Below are 24,493 nucleotides of genomic sequence, written 5' to 3'. Positions count from 1 at the left end.
GTGGGGAGGGGGGCACACTCAGGGTCTGGACGGCGAGGTGGGGGGCAGGGCCACAGTGCACGCGAGCACAGAACAAAGGGGCGCTTTCTGCAGTACGGAGCCCCGCTTTGAGTTGGCGTGTGGCGGGGGGGGACGTGCCGACGACCCGACACTCGGGTGTCATAACAGGACCAGCGAGGCCGGATCATGCAGAGAGGAGCCAACAGCACCGAAACGATGCTGCCGCAGCCATTTTTATTAAACCTACATTTTATTGATTTGGGATGTACAATGTACAATGTACAACATTTATTGATGTACAATGTACATTTCTTTGGGAAAGTTCAGTGAAATCACTCCCCCAGTACTGGAATTCAATCCGCTAACCTTCCCATCACAGGCAAGCCAGGGGTGTCGCTACAGATTTTGGGTCCCATAAAAGTTTATCATACTGGGTTCCCCAGTCCAGACCAATACAGTTATTTTCCATATTTTTTGTCACTCAGGGGATCATCCTAACTGCCCCCCCGCCGCCCCCCACCCCCCCACCCCACCGATTGCGGCACCCCTGTGCACGGCACGGAGCAACACAGCGCCCCCTAGTTACTGCAGTTATTCAGGTTCAGTAAAGGTGCAAGAGCAGCACCCCCCCTGGGACGACCCCCCCGGGACGACCCCCCCGGGACGTCCTGAGAAGCAGCGGCTTTCGGACTGGAGGTGCCCCCCACCTGGTTGATGTAGACCTGCTGCTGGTACTGCTTCTGCTTCTCCACAAAGCTCTGATGCTGCTGCTGGATGACCAGCTGGGCCAAGGTGCTCTGGGGCAGCGGCGCCGACTGCGTGCGGTTCAGGGGCCGGTGCCGGGGCAGTTTGGGCCGCAGGTTGGGGGAGGGCCGCTCCCTCACGGCCAGCGGGGACGGGGGGAGCACCGGGACGCTTCCAATGCCTGAATGGTTGGGGAGGCCGGTTACACATCCTTCTGTTTTATAACTATAATCCTATTATGGCTGACACCTGAAGTCAAACAGACCTACCGGCCCTTTAAGAAGCAGCCATTTCTCTGGGCCTGGGGGGGGGCCTTACCTGGCGGGAGGATCTTCTGCTGTCTCATCTGCTCCTTGTGCAGCAGGTGCTGCAGCAGAGCCTGGTGGCTGCTGTTCACTTTGCTTTCCAGGGCGACCGGAGGCATGGCGCCCAGGAAGTGAGCCGGCAAAACCTGCCTGTCCGATCCGACGTCCGACGACGCCTCCTTCAGGGCGGTGGCGGCCTGGAAGGCAGGGGAACGGGGAACATGAAGAGGGGCAGGGAGACGACGAGGCAGGGGGGCAATTTCCTGACATTTTTACAATCATTTGGTCTATCAGACTCCAGGGGCCTGGATTTTTGGTGTAGCAAGATACCTCTTCGGATTTAAGGTAGTCTGGGGTAAATGTAAGCGAACGAAGATAAAATCCATTCAGAGTGGGCTACCTTAAATCCGACAAGTTATCCAGCTAACCAGCTATTGAAGATGGCGTGATTTCCGAACTCTCATCCTCGGTTCTCTGTTCTCTCAATCAGTTCCCTGTGAAATAGCCATAGAACGTTCTGGAGACTGCCCGGGAGCTGCTCCCCCGCCTGAACAGACGCCGCGCTGAGTGGACATCTGAAGGTGGACATTTCGGCTCTTTTTATGCCACAAAAGCCCCCAAAAGTGACCAATATTTACGCGATTTACCACATCTATCTCAGAGCATCATTTCTCCAGGATGAATGTGTAAATCTAAGGCACACATGAGGGATGTGGCTGTGCGCTATCTGGAGGTGCAGCCGAGCGTGTGGCAGCTTTAACGTCTTAAATGGGCGTGATGAACGAGGTGCTAAAGACGGCTGGCAGCGCGACTGACAGCGGATACCGGCCGCCGTTATTTACCCAAGAGGCATAAATCCTCGGGGGGTCAAGGGTCGCCCCCCCCCAAAGTCATACATTAACCCTGGGAACCTCTGACAGCTAGTTTTTCAACAGGCTTGGTCAGAAAAAAAAGAGGAGGAGGGGGACAGGAACGTAGGGGGAGGTACGGACACACGGGCATGGGGGGGGCACACTCACGGCGATGGGCGAGGGAGATGCCGCGGGGGGCAGCGCCAGCGTGATGTTGGGCAAAGAGGGCGATGTGTACAGCAGCCTCATGGAGTCGTCAGGCTTCAGGAGTCTTGGGAGTGACAGCAGACGCTATAACAGGAGAGCGGGAGACAGGACCATACAGCGTATGGGATTATCAATACGCCAGAGCAGATTCCATAGATCAGGGGTCACCAACCTCTTTGAAACTGAGGGCTACTTCACGGGTACTGAGCCATACGAAGGGCTACCAGTGTGAAACACCCTCCTAAACTTGTCTAAACTTCATGTGTAATATACATGTTTGAATCGCTTTTTTTTTAGATATTGTCATTTTCAAATTTATATAAATGCAAATGTGATTAGGAGGATAAATTTACATTTTAGACTCTTCTCACTGGTGAGTTGTGCTATTTTTAGAACAGGTCCGCGGGCGACTCATGTGGTTCCTTGGGGGTATCCTGGTGCCCGCGGGAGCCATGTTGGTGATCCCTGCTTATCCCTATACCATAGAATATATACCATAGAGCAGGGCTGGTGAACCTGATCCATGGAGAGCCGCTGTGTTGTGCTTTAGTCTTGGAAGGCAAGTTAGCAAGACGGGTCTTGCCAAGTCCACAAATCTTTGTGTTATACTATAGAGGACATACCATAGGCTATATATAACACAGGAGTGTGCGATTATCATTAAACCATAGACAGACTGTATGTGATTACCATTATTCCACAGAGTATATACCACCGAATGTATACCATAGAGTGTATGTGATTATGAATAAACCACAGAATATATAACATCAAGTGTATGGGATTATCAATAAACCACAGAATATATACCATAGAGTGTATGGGATTATCAATATACCATAGAATATACACCATAGAGTGTATGAGATTATCATTATACCATAGAATATACACCATAGAGTGTATGAGATTATCATTATACCATAGAATATACACCACAGAGAGTATGGTAGTGATCTCCTACTTTTTTCAAAGTGAGAGCTACATTTGCAAAGAAAATACTCTGGCGAGCCGCCGAATTGTGACAATAGAATTTGCCGATGGGGGGGGGGGGAGAGAGGGGTGCCCTCGGCATATAACACCACAGAGTATATCACCCTATAGTGATCAGTTATAGCACAGAGTGTTCCGCACTGTCAGCTGTCATGAGGCAGCCCGTCCGGCACTGTGACCACGGACTGAACCTGCCAGAGAAAAAGGGCAGAAAGGCTGAGTGTTTTTCTGTCAGGACAGAAACGAGGATCTGAGTCGCGGCATGACGAGTCTCTCAGCCCAGTGAGGAGTGAAAAAGGGGGGGGGGGCAGATCCATAACTCCCCCCCATGATAAACCTTACAGAAACACCACAAAATCTAGTGTGCCCCAGAGTCTCGTCTGCCACTGGGGCACACTTCCTGTGCCCTGTGGGGGCTCCTTTGCCCAGCAAGGGTCCTGGGGGGGGCATAGCACAATGACCTGTATGTGAGACCAGCAGTCCCCAGGGGATGCATTGCTCCAGGAGGTGTGGCCTGTGTGGCAGTGTTCTGGTGCCCCCTGCTTGCGAAATAAACAGGAAGTGCGCGGTCCGACGGTGGCCCGGGGGGTGGGGGGGGGGGGGGGGGGCAGGGGGGTCTCATCACAACAGATCTGTCTGCCTTTAGTACTGGGCCACCCTCTGCTACCAGCGCCTGGGATATCAATTAGGCCAAAAAAAATAGACCCCCACCCCCCCCCCTCCCAGCACCACCCCTTGTGTCTTTAACATCTCCTCTAACATTTCACAGGACAAACAAAAACAGCCAGACAGGGGCAGCTAGGGGCCTGTCTCCAGGCCCACCCAAAAATAACCCCGGCCCAGGGTGGTGGGGGAGAACGGAGCCGCGGGTCGCTGTGGGGGTGACGCGGCAGAGACGCCACGGCAGACAGGAGAAGAAGAAACCATTGTCATCTGTTGGATGTGGGAGCCGCAGTGGCACCAAACGGAGGCGGGAGCGAAGAACACCAAGAATCTCCGGAACCACCATTAGATCCCAAACCCAGACAGCAATGTACTGAGGGGACACGAGGCAGGTGTTACACTCCACAATATTACTTACAAAATACTAATATTACTCACAAAATACTGCTAATCACCTTTAATATATGATGTGAGCTCCTGTTTCCCTTCCTGAGACAGTGTGGGACAGAGCTGAAGGTAATTCAACAGCCTGACAGCCAAGCTGTGTGTATGGAAATGCCTTAGAAATGCTTTAAGCTGATTATCGAGCATTTGTGAAAAGCTCCACGCGGACGACTAGGCTAACCTCAGGTTTCCAGCTGCTATCTGTGGTGTGTGAACATATAGCTGTTCTGCTATGGGAGTGTGCGGGTGTCCTGTCTTATATGTGTGGGGCATTATCTCTACCAGGCAGTGAAAGCTGTGAGCCCAGAGGCTGGCTCTACATCGCCCCCTAGCCTACATCTCAGTCACATCCACACTGAGTGTTGCTCTCAGGAGGTCAGGTCTGCCCGTGCGTGTTACAGTCATGCAAATCAGCTGCGTTTCAGGTTCATAGAGCGGCTGGGCTCTACCGATAAATTAACGAGACAAGATTCACAAATCAGAGGCAGAGAAAAGAGCATTTCTGATTAGGTCACATGTGTTAAATAACGATCCTTTCTGTTTTCCCCAAGTACTTGCGTAATTAATAAGGACAGGAATCTGATGGCTTAACCACCCGGCAAGTCTGTCTGAACGACCGATTTCAGAAGAATGCAGTAAAGCGAATTTGCATACTTAATTTAATGAGCCTAACGAGCGTTAAGGTCATGTGACCAATGCAAAAACCCAAGGGGCTGTATTTCAGAGGAGAAAGATGAAAACAGTCGCCCACTGATGGTTGTAATGTGTGTGTGTGTGTGTGTGTGTCTGCATGTCCTCCCGCACTCTGCCTGCCGTACCTCGCAGTGTGTGTGTGTGTGTGTGTGTGTGTGTGTGTCTGCATGTCCTCCCGCACTCTGACTGCCGTACCTCCCTGTGTGTGTGTGTGTGTGTGTGTGTGTGTGTGTCTGCATGTCCCCCGACACTCTGCCTGCCGTACCTCGCTCTGTGAAGCGACCGGCAGACGGGAGGCGCCGTTCTCAGGCCCCAGGCCGCCGCAGCTGTCGTTGGGAGAGCTGGGCCCAGATCCTGGGGCACTGCTGCTGGCTATGGAACCTGTGAAATGGATCAAATGGATCAAGAGTCAGAACCGGAAGCAGATACACCAGCGAACACAGCGCTAAAATGGCATCATTATTTATAATGTGCTACCATTATAATGGTATCTGCTTCAGTAACGGCGGATGGTGAAGGCAGGAGAATGACAGGGGAGTGAAGCGCGGGGTAAAAAGGAGAAAAAGAAGGGACAGGCATGAGAGCTGAGCACTGAGAAACGGGGTTAGGGCGGGGTTAGGGCGGGGTTAGGGAGGGGTTAGGGCGGGGTCAGGGCGGGTCAGGGTGGGGTTAGGGAGGGGTTAGGGAGGGGTCAGGGTGGGATTAGGGTGGGGTCAGGGTGGGGTTAGGGCGGGGTCAGGGCGGGGTCAGGGCGGGGTTAGGGAGGGGTTAGGGTGGGGTCAGGGCGGGGTTAGGGCGGGGTTAGGGAGGGGTTAGGGAGGGGTTAGGGTGGGGTCAGGGCGGGGTTAGGGTGGGGTCAGGGCGGGGTTAGGGCATGGGGGGCAGTGTCTTACCAGCAAATTCCAGCACTCTCTTCTTGTAGGGCACCATGAGCACGCTGCCATCTTTCCGGCACATCAGCGGACTGCTCCGTCGCTCGGCAACCTTCTGCTTCAGCCGTGACCGCAGCTTCAGGTTGGGCTCTGAGGCTGTGAGACGGGGGGGGGTGTTAGGGTTGAGCTGACAGGAACATTATACTCCTGAGGCCTCCCTCAATTAATAATGACACCGATATCCCAGATTCCCATCCCTGCAGCTCAAAAAGTACAGCGTTCTGCTAATAACACAAGTGTTGTGGGTTCGAATCCTAGGGAGTGACGTACAAGAAAAGGAACTTTTGGATAAAAGTCTGAGATGAATTAGCAGATGTAATAAGCCCCCCCCCCAGTTTACGACGTGGCCGCTGACACATCATCGCCTTACGGACATCTTTGCCCAATGAGCACGTAGAGATGGGTCCCCTGGGGGTGACAGACATGTCCCTTAAACGGAGGGAAATGTCAGCTAAATAATGGCCTTGCTGGTTATTATTTCTGCTGGGGGGGTGGTTACAGGGCGCCGTGGAGACTCTCCCGGCAGCTAACCTTTACATATCCCCCCGGGAGCCCTCCCCAAAAAAAAAAAAAAACAATCGGAGCCGACTTCCAGTTTAAGTGTGAGTCACGTCAAGGCTGCAGTTTTCCCGTCATCTGGAACAGATCTGGCAGAACAACACGGATCCGGCCAGAAGTGTCCGCTACCTGTGACCCCGCCGACCTCAGGGAAGATACAGTAGCCACCGTCAAGCTAACAGACAAACAGTACAGGCCACCAAGGGGGCACCCCCCGCCCCACCCCTGCGGGTCTGCCCCACCCAGACAATCCAGATCTGGCATCGCCTTAAATGAGGCTGGAGCTCAGTCATGGATTCTCGCTGAGCAGCCGACTGCATGCCCCCCCCCCTGGCACCATTAAAGCAGAGAAGGAATTTTATTTTTACACAGAACTCCAGTGGTCTACAAACAATTCATTTTCATAGAGACTGAAGTGACAAGAAGGGTGAATCAGCAGTGAGTCATCACCAGGGCGGCGCCATCCGGCATACAGGGGCATGAGGTCTGTCAGACTCCCCGGCCGTCCCTGGGTAGTGTGATTCACTTCAGGACTTCCTGTTCAGAGCCGGGCCAATAAAGCATCCCCTCCCCTGCCAGATTGTTCTCCCTCTTAACTTTGTCCGGAGGGAAATCTGGTGATTCATTTTGGCATTCATGCCGTAACGGAGATCTCCTGACAGTGCTCCAGGGGAATCCCGCCACGGAGCCGTGTTGCGCTGATTGGCGTGTTGCGACAATTCCCCCCTCCTCTTCATCGGGAGATGTCATGGTGGAGCCGCCCTCTCACTTTGGACAGAGTGCACATGTGTCACCACAGAAATCTGAATATATCACAGACTCAGGGCAGCAATGTAGCCACGTCAGGTATGCTCATGAAAACCTCCTTTAATAACCCTACAGCCCTCCCCCTTCCTGCCACCCAGCGGGGGGCGATATCGCTACAAATTAAGCCATGGACCGGACACTGAGACTCAATCATGAAGGACACAAATGTATGGCTGGGGGCACAGGGGGTCAGAGGGGTGAGCAGGTTGGCTGGCCTCCGTCCCGGAGCCCGGTAAACCCAACAATGCCCCTCTGTGGGTCAGCCCCCCCGCCACGTCGAGCCCCTTGCATTGTTACCCAGGACAATTCAGCCGTTCACAACAGGCGCCAACACATGCAAGCATTTAGGCCAACGGTGGCGTGGCCACGCCCACCAAGCCCCGCCCATAAAACCCAAAGGTCATCCCCCCGCTGCCCCCTACTGGCTCCCCGGCTACATTTCCCAAAATCCCACACTTATACATCCACGGGTTGAGCAAATTTTGGACATCTCAGCCCCCAGGGATCAAATGCATCGCGAAAGCGCCCCTCCCCCCATCGCCCTCTTCCCGAGGAGATGACTGCCTTAAGAGGTATGTGATGTCTCAGACGGAGGTCCAGGTGTGGCGAGCACGACGTCGCCCATCTAACGAGCCGTTCTCATTTCCCGGACGCACCTGCAGTCGGCCGCATGTTTACAGTAGCCTTAAGCGGTTAAAAACCGCACAGAAAAAAAGGTTGAATAACAAAGGCGGGCCGCCTTGTGCAGAGTTTGCCATTATTAAATGCATCCGCCTCCGCGGTGGAGAAAGATGAATGGCCCCCCAGAAATCAAAAGGGGGGACCGGAGTGCGGCGAAGGCGGCGATGTTAATTTTATTTCTTGAGTAAATATTGATATTTGGCCACTGTGACACATGATGAATACCGGCTATTAGAAAACTACCACAAAAATATTTGCTCTACAATTAGCGGGGGGCGGGGGTTTTACACATATTTAATTCGCAGAGATCCCCTCTGCGTGTTTGTCTGAAGCCCCCTCCATTAGCGTCTCCAGCACCTGGTGCAGGAATCCAGGTTGCAACGGCCACTCCGGCAGCAAGGTGTACAGGGGCGGTCTGGGAATGCTGAGGGTTCGCGAACCGGCCATCAAGAGTGTTTACATAGGGTGCTTTTCCACCGCACCAGGTACCGTACTTTCGGTACTTTCGGTACTTCCATAAAGTACCAAAAGTATGGTACCTCTTTTGTGGTGCCAAATGACATCATCAGTGCCCGCCCCTGAATGACATCATCATCAAGCGCGGTGCGGTATTTCTTTCGCTGTATTTAAACATGTTATTATGATCCTTCACTTTCCTTTAGTCCTGCTTAAGTTTTTTTATTTTCAAGCGGCATTGTTCGGTGTCTCGCGTCTGCCCCATTACTTCCAAGCGGTTTGCCATTACAGCAAATACTTTTTTATTTCGAGTCGCACCATCCAAATCCCGCTGGATCTGTTCTTCTGACCATATGCCGACTAAAGCCTGTGTTCGTCCATGCTTCCAATTCACTTTTTAAATATTTTTGTTTCTACTGCTTTTTATTTCATTTCTCGCTGTTAGCTGCGATGCCGGCTGTATTTTGTGTTTCAGAGGCAGGCTATTTGCATAACCAATCGACAGCAGATACCCCAAAGTACCGAAGTACCAAAGAAGTACCCCAGCTGGTTTGGAACTTTCAGTACTGGTACTCGACCGGAAGTCAATGGAAAAGTGAAAGTACCGTACTTTGTGCGGTGGAAAAGCTTTCATACAAATCGAGCTCTGCACGGCTTAGAGGTACCAGGTTAGAAGATGCCCATAGCTGCCCTCAAAGATTAATATTCATCCCATCCATAAGCAATCATCCAAAATTGGGTTGAGGGGGCACTTAAACTGTCCCCATATTCCCCTGGGAGGTGTGAGGCCACGCCCACTGGGCCCCCATAATCCTCTAGGAGGTGTGAGCCCCCATAATCCCTTAGGAGGTGTGAGGCCACGCCCACTTAGCCCCCATATTCCCCTAGGAGGTGTGAGGCCACGCCCACTGTGTCCAACAGTAAAACCTGCTAAATGACTTGCTACGCTGAAAGACAGCATGTGAAATAATGGTGACAGATGTGACCCCTAGTGGAATCTGTTCTTGGACCCTTGAGAATGAGACTTGGCCTGTATTCTGTCCAGCGAAGCATACAGCCGTATCAATCTGGCAAAGAATCAAACCTGCCTTCGCACTTTCTGGCTGGAGATTTGAGTGACGCTGGTGCTGCGGATCTGCTTGTCCAGAGGGGGGCCCCATGTGACCCTCAGCAGGCTTTAAAGGGACAGTCCTCCCATGTGACCCTCAGCAGGCTTTAAAGGGGCAGTCCTCCCTGTCATCCACACCCCCACGCTCCAGTCCGATGACAGCTGTCCATCATCCCCGACACTGTCAGGTGCTGACTCCAAGCGAAGAACAATAGCTACCTCTGTGTCCCTAACACCCCCCCCCTCCCCATTCCCCGGCCACCCACACACCCCCATTCCCCCACCCAGCATCTAAGAAAGCTTTAATGAGGACGGACAGGAAGTGGCTGCGGGGGCTAGGGTTGGAAAAGCCCACATCTAGGGACTGAAATTTGAGATGCAGGAAGTTACCCGTGGATGTTCCCATCAGAGGAGAAGAATTATTCTTTTGGGGGGGGGGGGGCTGCAATACAATCTCAATTAACACATCAGCCACTCCTAAGGTAGCAAACAGAACAGCAAACCATCAGCGGGGGCCTCTCTGAAACACGGCGTGTCGGACCCCGAAGAGTCAGGCGTGGGGGCGACGCGGAGGGAAGCAGTCGTTCCTAAGTCCCCTCCCAATACCGCAGCTACAATACATGCAGATGCTCCCAGAGCCAAAGAAGATAAACCCTAATAGGTAGACATGTAGGCCGAGCAGACAGCGGCTGATCGCATCGCATTGAACCATAACCGATTTTCAAACAGACGGAATGGATCTGGTTAAAACCGGCCTTCGCCCCACGCCTGACCCCGTATCGGCAGCCTGGCATCTAAAAAGGGGCCATTTCACTTATAATTGCCAAATATAAATAAGGCATCATTTGTAAAAGGGGGGGAGGACTGATTACCTGTGATCATTTTTATCCCCGAGATGAAAACGGACCCAGATCACGCGTGTCTGAGAGCCAGGACACCAGCAAACACAACTCACTCCTGGAAGCGGCCAGCAAAGCTGAGCGGGGCGGAGCGGAGCAGAGCGGAGCGGGAGGCGTCCTGTTACCAAGCGCGGAATTCGTCTCATTTCAGAGAATAAGCAGGGCCACACCACGGCTCAGCGGGCCGTGAGCAGGAAGAATCCACACGCCTTCACGATGCACATAATCAAACATTTTCCATAAACAGTTATCCAGCACGGTGAGCCTGGAGCCTATCCCAGCTATCCCAGGGGAACCGGGTTGGGGGGGGTGCAAATCCGTCTCACTGCACAGGCACTGTAGGAGGGGAACCCCCATAGGTACAGGAGGGAGCATGCAAACTCCACAAACATAGAGTCAGGAACCAAACTGCCATCCCAGGAGGTGTGAGACTACAGTACTACCCCCCGAACCCCTATACCACCCAATTTTTGGAGTTATTATGGGCAGTTTCACTCCGCCGTCCGCGATAAGGTGCCAAAATTTGGGTAGAAGCTGCAAGACGCACAAGGCCAGGGTGAATTCCCTCAGCACAGACTGAAGACATTCCCCACGTACTTTGAAATCTCTGTATTACTTTCCAGACCTATTAATTCAGCTCATAACTCACGGACGGGAATTAAACTTTGTTCCGGTCTTTCAGTGAGCTTAAAAATCTTCACTGGCACTCCGGGAACCAGCAGATCCAAACCAGATTTAAACTTCCCCAATAGGCGCATTCAAACACGCTTGTGCCAAATCGTCACTTGCGACCAGTCTGAACAGAAAATCGGACACCGGACACACACACACACACACACACACACACACACACGCGGACGCTCTGGCAGTCACCCCATTACGGTTGACTAAACATGTGACTCACGCCGCCCGTCAGGAACAGTGAACCACGTCACCACTGAGCACCTTAATGTGGGTTCAGTGCTGCCTGTTACCATGGCAACGATGACATGGCGAAAAATGCACAAACAACACGTTCATGGAGTCGGCTGTGCCAGGTTGTTTTCTCCAAGTCGAACCTGTTTTATCTTTCAGCTGCGATTATGTGAAACACGACCGAGCCCGGTCCAGGAACTGGGTCCACGTGGCCGGTTCAGGCGGGTTCAGGAGAGCTGGCCTTTCTCCGGGACTGAAAAGACGAGCTTTTTTGCTCAGACTTACATGCATATTTCCGTACCTTTGGCAGCAACAAAAACAGAGCAATTTGGGCTTGTTATGCGCTTTCCCCCTTTGGCCCTGCCTGTTTAAGCGAGGGAGCATAGACGTCTTTGTATTCAGGGAGCCCGAGGGCAGCTAAGAAACAGGGGGATGGCTGGGGTCAAAGGTCAACGGGGAGCATTAAGCAGACCGCCCCTGGCCGTGGCAGATTGGGCGACACTGCAGACCTCTGGGCAGTGCCCTCGATGTGGACGGGGTAATCCCCCTACCCCAATTAACCGGGGCCAAAGTAGGCCAAGGGACTCCCCAGCCTCTTCGCCTCTGCTGCACCCCTGAACGGGCGATCGCAGACAAAAAGCCCTTTATCACACAGGGTGACCTCAAATGTAAACAAAGGGGCTGGATGCACAGGCACCGCGGGCAGGACCCCCGGCCGGACGTCACCGGGGTGACACGTGCCGTTGACCTTTGCGCCGTGGCGATCGGTATCGCTGGGGCCCATCTGAAAACATTTAGGCAGCGCCCCGGCTCCCGGGCATCGATGCTGGTGCAGGATGTTCCTCGCAGGCACTGCGATGGACGGCTCGGATTCACAGGCCCACAAAAAAAAAAAAAAGCTAAAGTATTCGGATCATGTCCGCCAGCACTAATTATAGAACGATCCGATAACATTCTGAACTGCAGGTCTGATCTAATGACGGGGGGGGGGGGGGGGGGGGGGTTATAACACCTCTGTGGAATAACCAACATGCCAAAGCCTGTTATGGTGTATTTTTATTTTTATTTTTATACACAGCCCCTCCCACCCCGCCAGGATTATTTCCATTCTGCCAGAATGGCGGCCCTCAGCCGCGCGCTGACGTACCTGTCTTCCGTAGCGGAAAGCTGTCTTTTCCATCTGGCGGTGAGGGGAGGGTGCATTTGTAGGCGGATGACGCTGTCCCCAAACTGGGGGGGCTCTGGTCCATAGACATATGCTGGGACAACCTGTTGAGTAAATAACGTGACGACAACAACAACAATGACGTCACGCCAACCCAGGAAACGTCAGCGATTACACAGAATGTAAAGGAGAAGAACAGCGGTTAATGCGTTCGCAGAACGATGACTTCAGTTTTCACCGCGTTGACCGCCCAGTAATGGGAAAATCGAAGCATCAAAAGCAATTCTGGGAACGTTCCTGAGACTTTCCCGAGACGTGACTCGCACGCACCATAGCTTGGGCCGGTAGCCCGTCACGTGACTGGAGCTGCCGTCCTTGGCCGGTCTGTTCAGCAGGAAATCCTGAAGCTTCTGCTTCACCTCAGTGCTGGCCATGGCACCTACAGGAGCAGAACCCCCAAAGTCGGGAAAGCATCCACAGTGCAACTGCGAGGAGGGTCACACTGCATCACGCACTGCGAAGGCCTGACCTTCAGGTATAAAAGTTGCTTTCAGTGCACCGATTTTAATTTTCACGCTTGGAAGTGGCTGCAGTACTTAATGACAGAATGTGTCACAGACATGCACATGTTCATTTCATCTGGAAAAATTACACAAACTATAAATGTAGGATTTTCTCATTTACATCTTTAATGTTGCAAAACTGCAAGCCAAGTTCTATGGGCTTAAGTTGTGCTGTAATATGTCGTACATATAAAATTTCAAAGTAAAATCACCTAGTTAACGGGGCACAGTAAAATGAACAGCGCCCCCCAGAGACGTATAAAAGTTGCAGTTCATCTGAATTTTACAGGTTATGTTCAATCACAGCACAGGCATATGAAATTCAGTTGGAAAACACTTCCATTTAATTCTCTTGGTCTACCTTAGAGATCATTATTTTTAAGGTTCCTTGGACACAGTGTCTGGTTGTATGAATAGTCACGCTTTGCCAGTTAAGAGCTGTCCTTGGTTGTTAAGGTTATTCTCCAGATTTTAGGAAACATTTTTCCACATTATTTTAATCAATGCCGGGATTAGTAATATATAAACACTCCACAAAATAATAGATGTAAAAATTCAAATTAAGTTGTACATAGGCAGTATGACTATTGAAGCATTTTTACACAATAACTAATGGTGAACACTAGCCAGTTGTGCAACCAGTTTCCTCCAGGGTTGCATTAGTTTAATTTTTTAAAGGTATTTTACATGGTCTATTAGATTATGCATATAACTAAACAAATATTCTCACCCTGGAGATACGGTGCCGTTTAAATGTTGCGTTGCCCTGAACTGCGAGCATTAATAAGGAAACTGCTCCACCGTGTGGACAAAGGAAAAAATACATATTCACTATTAATCCATGCTTTGGTCTTGTATGTAATATCCCCTTTATCATTTTAGTATAAAAATATATAAGGAAAAGGCATGACTACTGTTTGGTCAATGTGTACTTCATGACCGCAGCTACGTTTCAGCATGCTCGCCACCTACTTTCTCGGGCGCGCTCCTTGCTCCGGAGGACGAGCACGTGCTTCTCCCTGCGCTGGCGCTCCTGCTCGTGCCTGTGCGCGTCCTCCAGTTCGGCGCTGCGCTGCTCCAACCGGCGCTCCTTCTCTAGGTTCTGCTCCTGCTGCTGCTTCTTCATGGCCAGCAGCTCCTGCTGGAGCTGAGCACCGATATGAAAAAGCTTCGTCATCTGCGTTATTAATGCGGAAACGTTTTGTTTGTTATCAATTCCCAGTTTATTACAGCACAACAGGAATGAATGGGAAGTCCCCATAAATATATCTGTACCGAATGTTCCAATGTGACCGAAGAACAGTTCCGCATAAATAAAGTTTTATAAAAATAAAATGCAAGTGCAGGCAGCCACCTGGAGCCCCCAAAATTAGGGTTTCCACAAGGACAGAATTTCCAGAAGTTAAATTTAAGGATATAGGATAACCTGATAATCTAAATTATAGCATGGTGTCTGTTAGGTCTATTAGCTCCTTAGCCGGTGCGACGCTCCCCATTCGGCGAATTGTACAGACAGCACTCCCGCCCCCACCCTGATCGCTAAGTTATACAGCTGGCAGCCCGCGCGTTGATGAAAATAAAATGTAAAATATTACTCAAATTCACGAGTGTCAGTGCTGACAGGAATTTGCGGCTATAGCACGTAAGTACAGGCTGGTAGGTGTGGTCAGCGCTCGGGGGACCTCGGACACCATGCCGGCTACTACGAAAAGAGATTGTCCGCTAGGGGGCACCGATTTCCCAATATCCAGAGAGGCATGGAAACCAAATTCATATTTTTGGTGATGAAAAGCTTGATTCTTGATGACAGACAGCCTAGTTTATCAATTCCGTACATCAGCCTGCATACAGTCGGCCCGTCTACATGCTACATGCACTCTGATGCCATTAATGGAAACCTGATGAAAAATATATGCAACAGGACAAAGATCTACACAGTCAGACATGCAAATAAATTTTTATTTTAACACTATTTAAACAATACTGTACCTGTTTACTTAGTTTGCTATTGTGCTGGTTCAGTCAAACCACTCGACATTATAACATGTAGAGCCTAAACATTTCTATATTCTTACCCACCATGCCTGCCACCCAGTTATGCATCTAGTGAATAACTGTTTTCTAAAAATAAAAATAACTTAAAATCAGGTACTAAAAATGAAACTGCATATCAAACTAAGAAGAGCAACAGTGTTCTTGCTAGTTTTCCTCTGGTAGTTGGAGATAACCTTCTTTTGTAACTAAACCAACCTCAAGCCCAGTTTTATATTAACTGGGTCAAATTGAAGTCCAGTACCAGGCAAGTAAATGGGACAAATTTAAATCCAGTACCAAATGAACTGGGCTAAGCCATGGAAACAGAGATATTTCTTACTGAAAGGGAGGACAGTGGGGGGCTGGTTCTGACCTTGAGGTGCTCCTGCAGCTGGGCCTGGTGCTGCCGGGTCAGGTTCTCGTGCTGCTTGCGGAACTCGCTGATGAGCAGCTGCTTCTGGATCTGCTGCTGCTTCTGGATGAGGAGCAGCTCCCGCTGCAGCCGCCGCTCCCAGGCGTCCGAATCCCCCCCCCCCAGCGCCGGCATCCTGCTGTCCGTGCTCAGGTCCAGCGGCGAGGCGGGCTCCAGGACGGCCAGAACCTCGGGCTTAACTTCCACTGGGGAGGGGAAGAGGGGAGCAGTCAAGGATGATGCGAGGAGGGTCATGCACTGCTCCCGATCAGGTATGTCGTGGTAAACAGGGGTTAAAGGTCACAGGGTCACTGCAGGTCACCTATGCTCACCATCAGCCAGTTTGTGTGTTGGGCCGGATGTTACCTCCAGCTCCCCCTCCAGCGTGTCGCAGGCAACACAGAAATCCCCCCAAACTAACATCCTGCATGGCCCCTTGGCTCGCACACTGCCCTCCCCAGTAAGTATCCCCGTGTGTACGGGTGGGGGAGACATTTGCATGCCCCCCACTATAGACTAGACTTGCTCCTCATATCTAGCCGGAGAGGCCCGGTTGGGGGGGGGGGTTATATATAGAAACACATCAGTAACAGGCCCACACAACCCCCCCCCCTCCCACACACACACACACACACACACACCTCCCTTCACGTTGCCATGGTGACAGTGTTGCCTAAACGAGCCCCCCCATTTTTCTCACTTTTTTTTCCCCGTTATAGATTCAGACGCCAGACTCATCCCCCACCGCAGCACCTTCTGCTGAGAACGCCCCCCCCGCCTTGTCGGGAGAGCGGCGCACAGGGCCGCGCCCAGGGCCCAGTATAATGATTCTGCTTCTGGGCACATACCACGTGTGTTCCGTAGGGAAGACTGATAAACATCCGATTCCATTAACCTATAATTCAAAAACATTAGCGTTAAGAGGCACTTTTTCCAGAATGGACCCGCTCCGGTACAAAGGCAGGATAACATAAGATGGGCGCCCCTCTGGTGGCCAGTCAGAGAACTGCATGTGTGCAGCCATCAGGCAGAGGAAGCCTCTAGGTTGCGGGCAGTGTCACTTCTTAACATTTAAGACGACATTTAAATCGTTCAGGGCTTAGAGGTGCACAAATCACCTGTGTGACACCTACATGAAACCATGGGCACTCAAAGAACGACTGAAAGGTGCCAGAACGAAATTCCTTTACCAGAAAGTAAGGTGCCAAGGCAGAAGTCGCTCGGGCAACTGGCTTCAGACGTCAGTCCCGTAACTATGTCTGGGGTAGCAGGTTTTACTGGCCGGGGGGTGGGTGCGGTTCTGGCTATTCAGAGGACCTCAACATCGCAAATAAAAATATGCTTAAAAATAGCTACTTCACAAGACTGAAGTCATGTCAGTGAGTGACGCAGTGAGCCGGAGGTTCCGATTCTAACCCCAAGGGGGGGTGGGGGTTGGACCATGGCTCAGCGCGCAGAGTGTGGCGGAAAGCAGAAAGATCACCAGCGCGTGCTTCCTTCCCAGACGAGGGCTCACAGTCAGGCTTCTCCGCCCAGGCATGAAATGAAGGTTTTGAAGTCATGCCACCAACTCCCCCCCCCCCCAACTAACATGAGGCCAGAAGAAACACAGAGCTCAGTATTTTGCAGGCTGGGGGCTTTAAAGCACAAAAACTGTACCATACTGGTAATGAGGCGGTGTGCAGTTCAGCAGGTTTGGGAATCTCTATGCATGTCCAGAAGGTTGTGGGTTCAAATCCTGCGGTTGCCAGTGTATTGATATCACCATTGGGCCCTTGAGCTGTATTACCTATATAAATGTAATGAGAGAAAAAGAGAAAACGTCTCTATGCAGGATGACACATACAGTCAGATCCGTTACGGTAAAGTGTTTCACCAGGGATGTTTACTCGTGCTCTGCTCTTTAATGACAGCTCCACCGCTGGCTGTCAAATTCTGGAACCTTCCAACGCTGCTTCCCAATACCGCTTTCAGATTAAACTTGATCTGCCCATAGTGTGTGTGTGTGTGTGTGGGGGGGGGGGGGGGGGTCATGCATGTATTACATTGTGGGAACAAAATGTTCCCACAATGTGATAAAAACCTGTTATTTTGATCTTGTGGGGACATTTTTTTGGTTCCCACAAGATGATTTTATAAAAATCTGTAACTGCAATCAAAAAACTAAAAAATGCCAAAAGTCTTGTATTTTGTTTATTTACTTATGGTTAAGGTTATGGCTGGGTAGAGGTTAGGGTTTGGCATTAGGGTTTGACCCACAGAGATTAATGGAGGTTCCCCACAAATATATGAATACAAACATGCGTGTGTGTGTGTGTCTGTGTGTGTGTGTGTGTCTGTGTGTGTTTGTGTCTATGTGTCTGTGTGTTTGTGTGTGTGTGTCTGTGTGTGTCTGTGTGTGTTTGTGTCTGTGTGTGTGTGTGTGTCTGTGTGTTTGTGTGTGTGTGTCTGTGTGTGTTTGTGTCTGTGTGTCTGTGTGTTTGTGTCTGTGTGTGTGTGTCTGTGTGTGTTTGTGTCTGTGTGTCTGTGTGTGTGTGTGTGGCCTCTGAAATGCTGGTTCCCCATAACCTTTAACCGGATCAGCATTTATAGAGGTGGGATGGATGAAGTTATTCTGCTTATATACGTTCCTCTCAAACTGCAGCACAAAAGGGTGAGAACCCAGAGGCCCCTGGGGTTTGCGTGGCATATACTGTCTAACCCATCAGGGAACGCGGAGCAGAACCTGAACCATCTCAGCAGAACGTCCGTCCTTAATAAGGTGCAAACTGCAATGTCTTCATCAGCACAATGAAAACACACACTGTCCGCACACAAAGTACACACCAAAGCATCCTCCGCAGTGCCCGTTAATAAATCTGGACCTCAGAGCAAGACTGATGAGCTCCAGTTGTATACGAGTCTCTTCCTCAGGTTCTGACAGTGTTTTATTTCAACGGGACAAAAGCAGTAACAAAGAGGCAGAAAGCTTTGGGGAGGGGGGGGGCACTAGGGTATTTTCCCTCAGCATCCTAGGAGCCCCGGAATGACAGCTGAACAAGGAAGCAATTTTACATCAATAAAAACGAGAGCAAACAAACTCCCTTTGTGTGCCTCGCCTTCTGCATGAAAGCATCACAATGTGCCGCGTACTTTGGACTCTTTACAGATCTTTCATCCTCTTTGATGTCACCTTAAGCACGGGGCCCTGCAAAGATGGGAGGCTTTCCATTCGAGGAAAGCCTCTCACGATCCACGCCGCCCCTCCAGGACCCCGATAAACACCGGGAACAGATACACGTGTCGATCTGCTTGGTGGCGGCTGGGCCTCCGGGTTACCGCAGCCGAAACGTCCCCCCGCCTTACCGTTACGGTGCCTCCAAGCAGGCGAGATACAACCAGAGTTACCCCCCCCCCCCCTGCCCCATCCTCAATCTCTTTCCCACAGCGGAGAGACACCCGACCTTGCGGTTACAGGATGCACCCACCACTGTGAATAAGAATGAGGAACGAAGGGGGCTGAAAATAACTCAGGGGCATGGAGTTATACGGAGAGTCTGCCGCGATGCGCCGACAATACCGGCGCGGCTAATCTTAGCCGCCTAAGAGCAGGACATGGGAATAGCGTGGCTAAAAATAGCCACAACCACAGTAGCTGAATTCTTTTATTTAAGAAATGAAACAGCTGGAGTCCGGCGACCCATTTAAAGGCTCTGTGGGACCGCCCCCCCCCCCCCCCCCTTTCAGATATAACGAGGTGGGCTTTAACGAGGCACGTCCGGCACGCGGGATGATCGATGGCGACCGATCTGCTGGGCTCAGAGGAATCTGGGGGAAGTGGACAGGGGACCCACATGTCACACGGGTGTCACCAGGCCGTTTGCTGTGGTCCCAAGGGCCCCCAGATGCTCTCGCGCACTGTCGGAGCGGGTGGGGGGTGGGGAGCCCTCAGGCTGCTTTTGGGGCTATTAAAAAACACAGCCTACCCCTCCCCCTCTCGCCCTCCCTGTCCCAAACACGGCAGCTTTGCACCAGATCTGCCAAAACCTTCTCCCAGAGAGTCACATCGGAATGCAAGCCGCACATTCCGCCCCGGAAATGGCCAGCGCTGGGGCGGGTTTTATCCCCAGCGCAGAGGCTGATCTCCCGACACCCCGAGATCTCCCTGCTCCAGACTGCAAGAAACTCGTTCTACAGTCACCAGGTTCCCGGGACGAAAGATGAAGCCCAGATGTTATTCTGCGGCGCAGCTCCCATGCGCTGGGACAGGCAACAGGTGGGAAAATTACCGTAAACTTCTGGGCAAAAGGATTAAAGGAATATGCCAAGGCAAGAAGTACAAATATGATCACAAAAAAACACACTGAGCCACAGAAGGTGACACACGCATACACACGGTAAGTTCTACACACAGACATAGAGGCAGCCTGTACCATCTCAGCTGTTTAGTACTTTCACACTAAATGACAGGTATCCCTAGAGAGAAACAGCATGCTCCAGATGATCTAACGTGCCAACTGGACGAGAGGCAGAGGAATGGACACAGGGATCCCTCAGGATCAAACATACCTTCGCCGGCGGTTACCTGAGCCAGCGTGCACCTCACGTCCGTCCAGGATCCTCCAGAGTCGGTCCGAGGGGAACCGCGACTCGGCCTCGTAAATCGTCTGGAGCATGCTGAGCTTTCCGGAGGCGCGGCGTCCCACGCACACCAGCGAGCGGGCGAACAGCTCCCTCCGCTAATGACCAAACAGTCGCACAGTCTGGGCACCGGGGGTGGGGACGGTGGGGGGGGGCGGTGAGGAGGGGGTTACTTTTCACTTCTCTTTCTTTCTTCAGCCGTAACGTTCACTCTCCCTGTCTGAGTTCCTCCGCCTGGCTCTCCCTGTCTGAGCACTAGATGAGAGTCAAAATGTTGTCACCATGTAGCATTAAAAGGAGCCCTTGGCTGGTTATTTTTAGTCCCCCACCCCCCCCCTCGAGTCCCTACGGAACAACACTTGGCAAGAAGAAATATTCCCTGCTTCTAACCCTAACCCCGCGAGTCCAAGCAGCTATTTTCCCCTCTCACCGCCACTCTCTCTTTCGGTGTCCGGTCATTTTGAACGCACCCCCCCCCCGGCCCTCTCTCACCCCCCCACCCCTCGTCTCGCCGGCACTGTCGACAGGGCACCCGCTCATTTGCATGTGAATCGGGTACCGCGTGGTACACAGGTGACGGGAATAGAACGACGGGCAGCTCGAGACGAAAATAGGTCAGGCTAAGCGAGGGGGACCGAGGCAACATCGATGCGTCTAAAAATACCACCACAAAAACACAGCTGTCACTTCTCAACCCCCCCCCCAGTCCCCAAACACGTCCTCTTCACACTCACAATCTCCAAAACAAGCTTAAATAAAAAAAAAAACAGATGCTCACATAAAATGTAAGTAAAAACCTATTTTTTCACTCTGCTTAAATTTACTGCAATATTACTCTTCCGAAAAAAAACATGACAGCTGTAAGCCCCAGTAGGCAGGTAAATACCCGCCATTGTTAAAGATGCTGGAGCCATGTGGAGGAGATGCTTTCATTTCCGCCACACAAGTAGCTAATCTACGTCTTTAAAAGCTGAGCAACTTGCTTATGTAAGGCGGCCGATTTCATCCTCTCTCAACAGACTTTTCCCCTTTGACTTTGCTGTATTTTTAACTGACAGTCCCCCTGCAAGCGTTTCACCGGGCCGAGGATACCACACTTCACCCTCCCGCAGTGCTAACTTTTGTGTTTCCCTTCCCACGCCACGTTCATTCTCGGGCAGTATTCCTGCAGTCGCCAGCCAGCGGATCAAAAAATAAAATACACAGAAAAAAAAAGGTCATTTCCTCAAGTCAACAGAGCCACTCAAGCGTGTTTATATAACTTAATTGTATTTTGGTAATGTCACGTATTCGCTCTTCCAAAATATTCAGCTTTTTGTAACTTCTCCTTGAACTGCCTGAAAGAAATTGATATTTGTCTTGTTGCACAAATATGTTTATAGATTCTGTGAAGCTTACTCTCGTTGTACTTTTAACTTTTGTGGGGTTTTTTTTCAGATTCTACGTTAAATAAAAGCAAGACACTAAGTACAGCATACAATAAACACCAAGGTACTCATTATACAAATATTCAACGGATACTTCAGAGGAGAATCTGTGGCTAAACAGTAAAAAAAAAAAAAAAAAAAAAAAGAACTTAAAAAATAGAAGTTTACTGAGAATTTACTGTGCTCTGGATTCTGACTTAATACTACAGTAATCTAAGCCTTACAAAGACCAGCGACTTACCGCTCTGGTTAAAGGTCTGCTGTGTGCAGGTAATAAATGTGTCTTTTGTCTGATGGATTTGTGCACAACGCATTCACAGCGCTACACTGTACCTTTAAAAAATTCCATCTTTTCGCATAATTTGACATGTCCCCCCCCAGCCGCAGGCAGCAAAGCACTTGGGCTATTTTTAGCTCCTGAGCTTCTCTGCCTCGGTTACGGCGTATTGTTTCGGCTTGGCCAAACATCTCAAGCCATTCTCCTTACCACCGCAACAGCGCAGCACTGCATCACCCAGGGTTACGTATCAATTGGCCATCTATATTATATAAGCGAAGGATCAGAATGTTATGTAAACAAAGATGACCATGCAAACCTGAGTATTAAGAAAATAAATTTTATTTTATAGTAAGATTTCAGTGTTTTCATATGTTGCCCCCCCTGTACTGGATAAACAGTTATGTAAGATGGCTGGGAGGTCGGACGTCTTGACGTTTGTTCGTGCAGATTACAAATCATGACACTTGTAACATAGTTTGCGTGGTTTCTGAAGTATAAAGAGTTTTGTTAAAATTAAAAAACACTGTTGTTCTGATCACTTGGGAAAACAGCGTGAATTTTTACAGCTACTAAACGTCCAGTGGGAAGCGTGAAAAACCGGGGGTCCAATCAGCCGCCGCCGCCTCCCACGGCGATGTCAGTCACCAGAGTGCCGTCGGGCACCCCGAGCCTGAGCCATGGGCCCCCCCTGCCCGCACGCCGGCGGGCGACTCCCCCGTGGGCACCGCGTGACTCGCAAACGTGAAAAGAGAGCAGATTGGCGGGGGTGTGAACCAGGGCCCACAGCTCGCTTACGCGGCGGCCAGCCGGGCCACTTTATGACGCCGTTTCAAATGCGCGGATGCTTTATTTGCCCAAGTACATTGGAATTATTTAGTTTTCACATATCCCATCATGCTCTCTGTTGATATATACAAGTGAGAGTGGAGAATTTTTTTATTTTTTTGGGGGGGGGGGGGTTAAGGGCCTTGCTCAAGGGACCAACAGACATGAATTATTCTGCCAAGGACAAGATTCAAACCAGCGACCTCCTGGTCACAGGCACGGATGCCTAACCCACTGAGACTGAACCAAAAGGACGCCAGTGTTCAGTTAGGACCATTTAAGGACAAGGTTACGTGTTCAGCCGAAGTGGGTCCATCCCAAGCGAGGGAAGCTGGAGATTATCCCTTCTTCCATTTGGTCTCTCAGGCGCCCTAATGTCCAGAACCAGGTAAGGAACCCTAATGTCCAGAAGCAGCTAAGGGACCCTAATGTCCAGAAGCAGCTAAGGGATTGTGGGATTGCAGGTAGACTTGGGGGTAGCCCATATGCACAGAATGCTGGGGACATGCAAACGGCTGCATTTGTTTTAGCCCTTTCAGTGCCAAACCCTGTACATACAGCGTTTAGCTACGGGCGTCAACAGGCCAGTGCGATCAGCCAAAGCTCCGCCCCTTTCATTTAGTCAACGGCCAAAGGTCACCCAGCCTCAAATCATCCAAATTTAGACGCTGGCAAATATAGCCACAGCCTTCAGAAACCGAGAAGTCCCTTGTAGCGTTGGGGACTTTTGTCAGGCTAATCCGACATGTTTGTGTCACCTCCGTTTTTTTCCGTCTTTCGGATTTTTTTCCAAACATGGAGTAAGTCGGGCAGATTACAGTACGATTCTCAAAGGCCAAACCCCACGTACCGCCCCTCTCATAAGTCAGCTGCTTTGTAAAATATGCAAAGATTTCAGAACAGATTTCTGTAATAGCACATGTTAAGATCACTCATTTCTAAACACATGTCACAGTATTCATGACATTCTAAACAAATCAGACTGTTTTAACAAATAAAATCATGCCCTAACTCTAAATAAACCCTGACGCATCCAATTTGTACATTTACTGGAGGCTATAATTGCAAGATGGTCCTTTGGAAAATGTCATCTGTAATCACATCAGTAAATCCTGAGAGCTTTCCTCTCATACCGTGATCATTTGGCAGCTGTCAGGCAAAGGAGCCTGCAGGCCTCTCATCCACACGGTGCTCGCACCTGGATTACTGGGTTTCCCCCTGGGGTGTAATTTTTCTCCAGGTCCCCCCCCCCGCCCTTTCTAGAGTGAATGACTCAGTCGGGCAGAAGACGAGAACGGTAGAGGGTGGATCACATACGGAGAGGCGCGGGATTCCCGTTGCCCGGGATGGACGCCGCCTCCGCACACTGGGGACAGAAAGTTTGTTTTTTGGTTTTGCGAGCTCAGCTGAAACTGGGTCAGCCTTCAAAATAGGAATCCGACAGCAACGGGACAGGAAACCTTTAATCGCCGGAGTGTGCTCTGAAATAATCACAGTGGTATAATAATGAGCCTTCATTGTGCTGACTAGTTTTAATGTTACCATATACAAACATTTTTAATTACGGCATTATGTTTATAGTCTGTAGTATTTCGTTTCTCAGGCTTCTGTTGCTATTTGGGAGTGTAAGAAATATTTACATAACAAGAAAAGATAGGTGGTATGCGGATGCGTATTTACATTTAGTTGCCTGGCAACGACTTTCGTCATTTACAGACATTTCACTAGAGTAATTCATGTAGCAATATCCTGCCTAGAGCTGCTAGAGCAGGACGCTCCGGGGACTCAAACCAGCAACCTTCATGTTGTGAGTCTGTGCTTAACCATGGCGCTACCTGGAGACGCTGACAGCAGTGTGTGTGTGTGTGTGTGTGTGTGTGTGTGTGTGTGTGTGTATGTATTGTGCTCGGC

The 24,493-nt window shown here is 50.7% G+C and overlaps 1 protein-coding gene across 8 annotated transcripts in view; it reads right to left on the bottom strand.

Moving 5' to 3' along the window:
- The window catches only part of LOC125719501 (histone deacetylase 9-B), a 41,400-nt gene that overhangs the window by 3,527 nt on the left and 13,380 nt on the right, over window positions 1-24,493 (bottom strand). For 3 of the 8 annotated variants that reach the window (XM_048994346.1, XM_048994350.1, XM_048994348.1), the window contains 9 exons: window positions 15,392-15,636; window positions 13,957-14,131; window positions 12,752-12,860; window positions 12,404-12,525; window positions 5,794-5,928; window positions 5,166-5,281; window positions 2,069-2,191; window positions 1,063-1,246; window positions 708-925 (listed from right to left, as the gene is read on the bottom strand). In XM_048994346.1, coding sequence (XP_048850303.1) covers window positions 708-925; window positions 1,063-1,246; window positions 2,069-2,191; window positions 5,166-5,281; window positions 5,794-5,928; window positions 12,404-12,525; window positions 12,752-12,860; window positions 13,957-14,131; window positions 15,392-15,636 — 1,427 coding nt within the window. Of the gene's footprint in view, window positions 1-707; window positions 926-1,062; window positions 1,247-2,068; window positions 2,192-5,165; window positions 5,282-5,793; window positions 5,929-12,403; window positions 12,526-12,751; window positions 12,861-13,956; window positions 14,132-15,391; window positions 15,637-15,762; window positions 17,220-19,978; window positions 20,494-24,493 lie in introns of those variants that run through there. The other 5 variants (XM_048994344.1, XM_048994347.1, XM_048994343.1 and 2 more) reach the window with 5 other exon arrangements.

Source organism: Brienomyrus brachyistius, chromosome 23 (assembly GCF_023856365.1).
Source record: "Brienomyrus brachyistius isolate T26 chromosome 23, BBRACH_0.4, whole genome shotgun sequence".
In the NCBI taxonomy this organism is placed as follows: domain Eukaryota; kingdom Metazoa; phylum Chordata; class Actinopteri; order Osteoglossiformes; family Mormyridae; genus Brienomyrus; species Brienomyrus brachyistius.
This window is presented reverse-complemented; position numbering and strand designations above follow the sequence as displayed.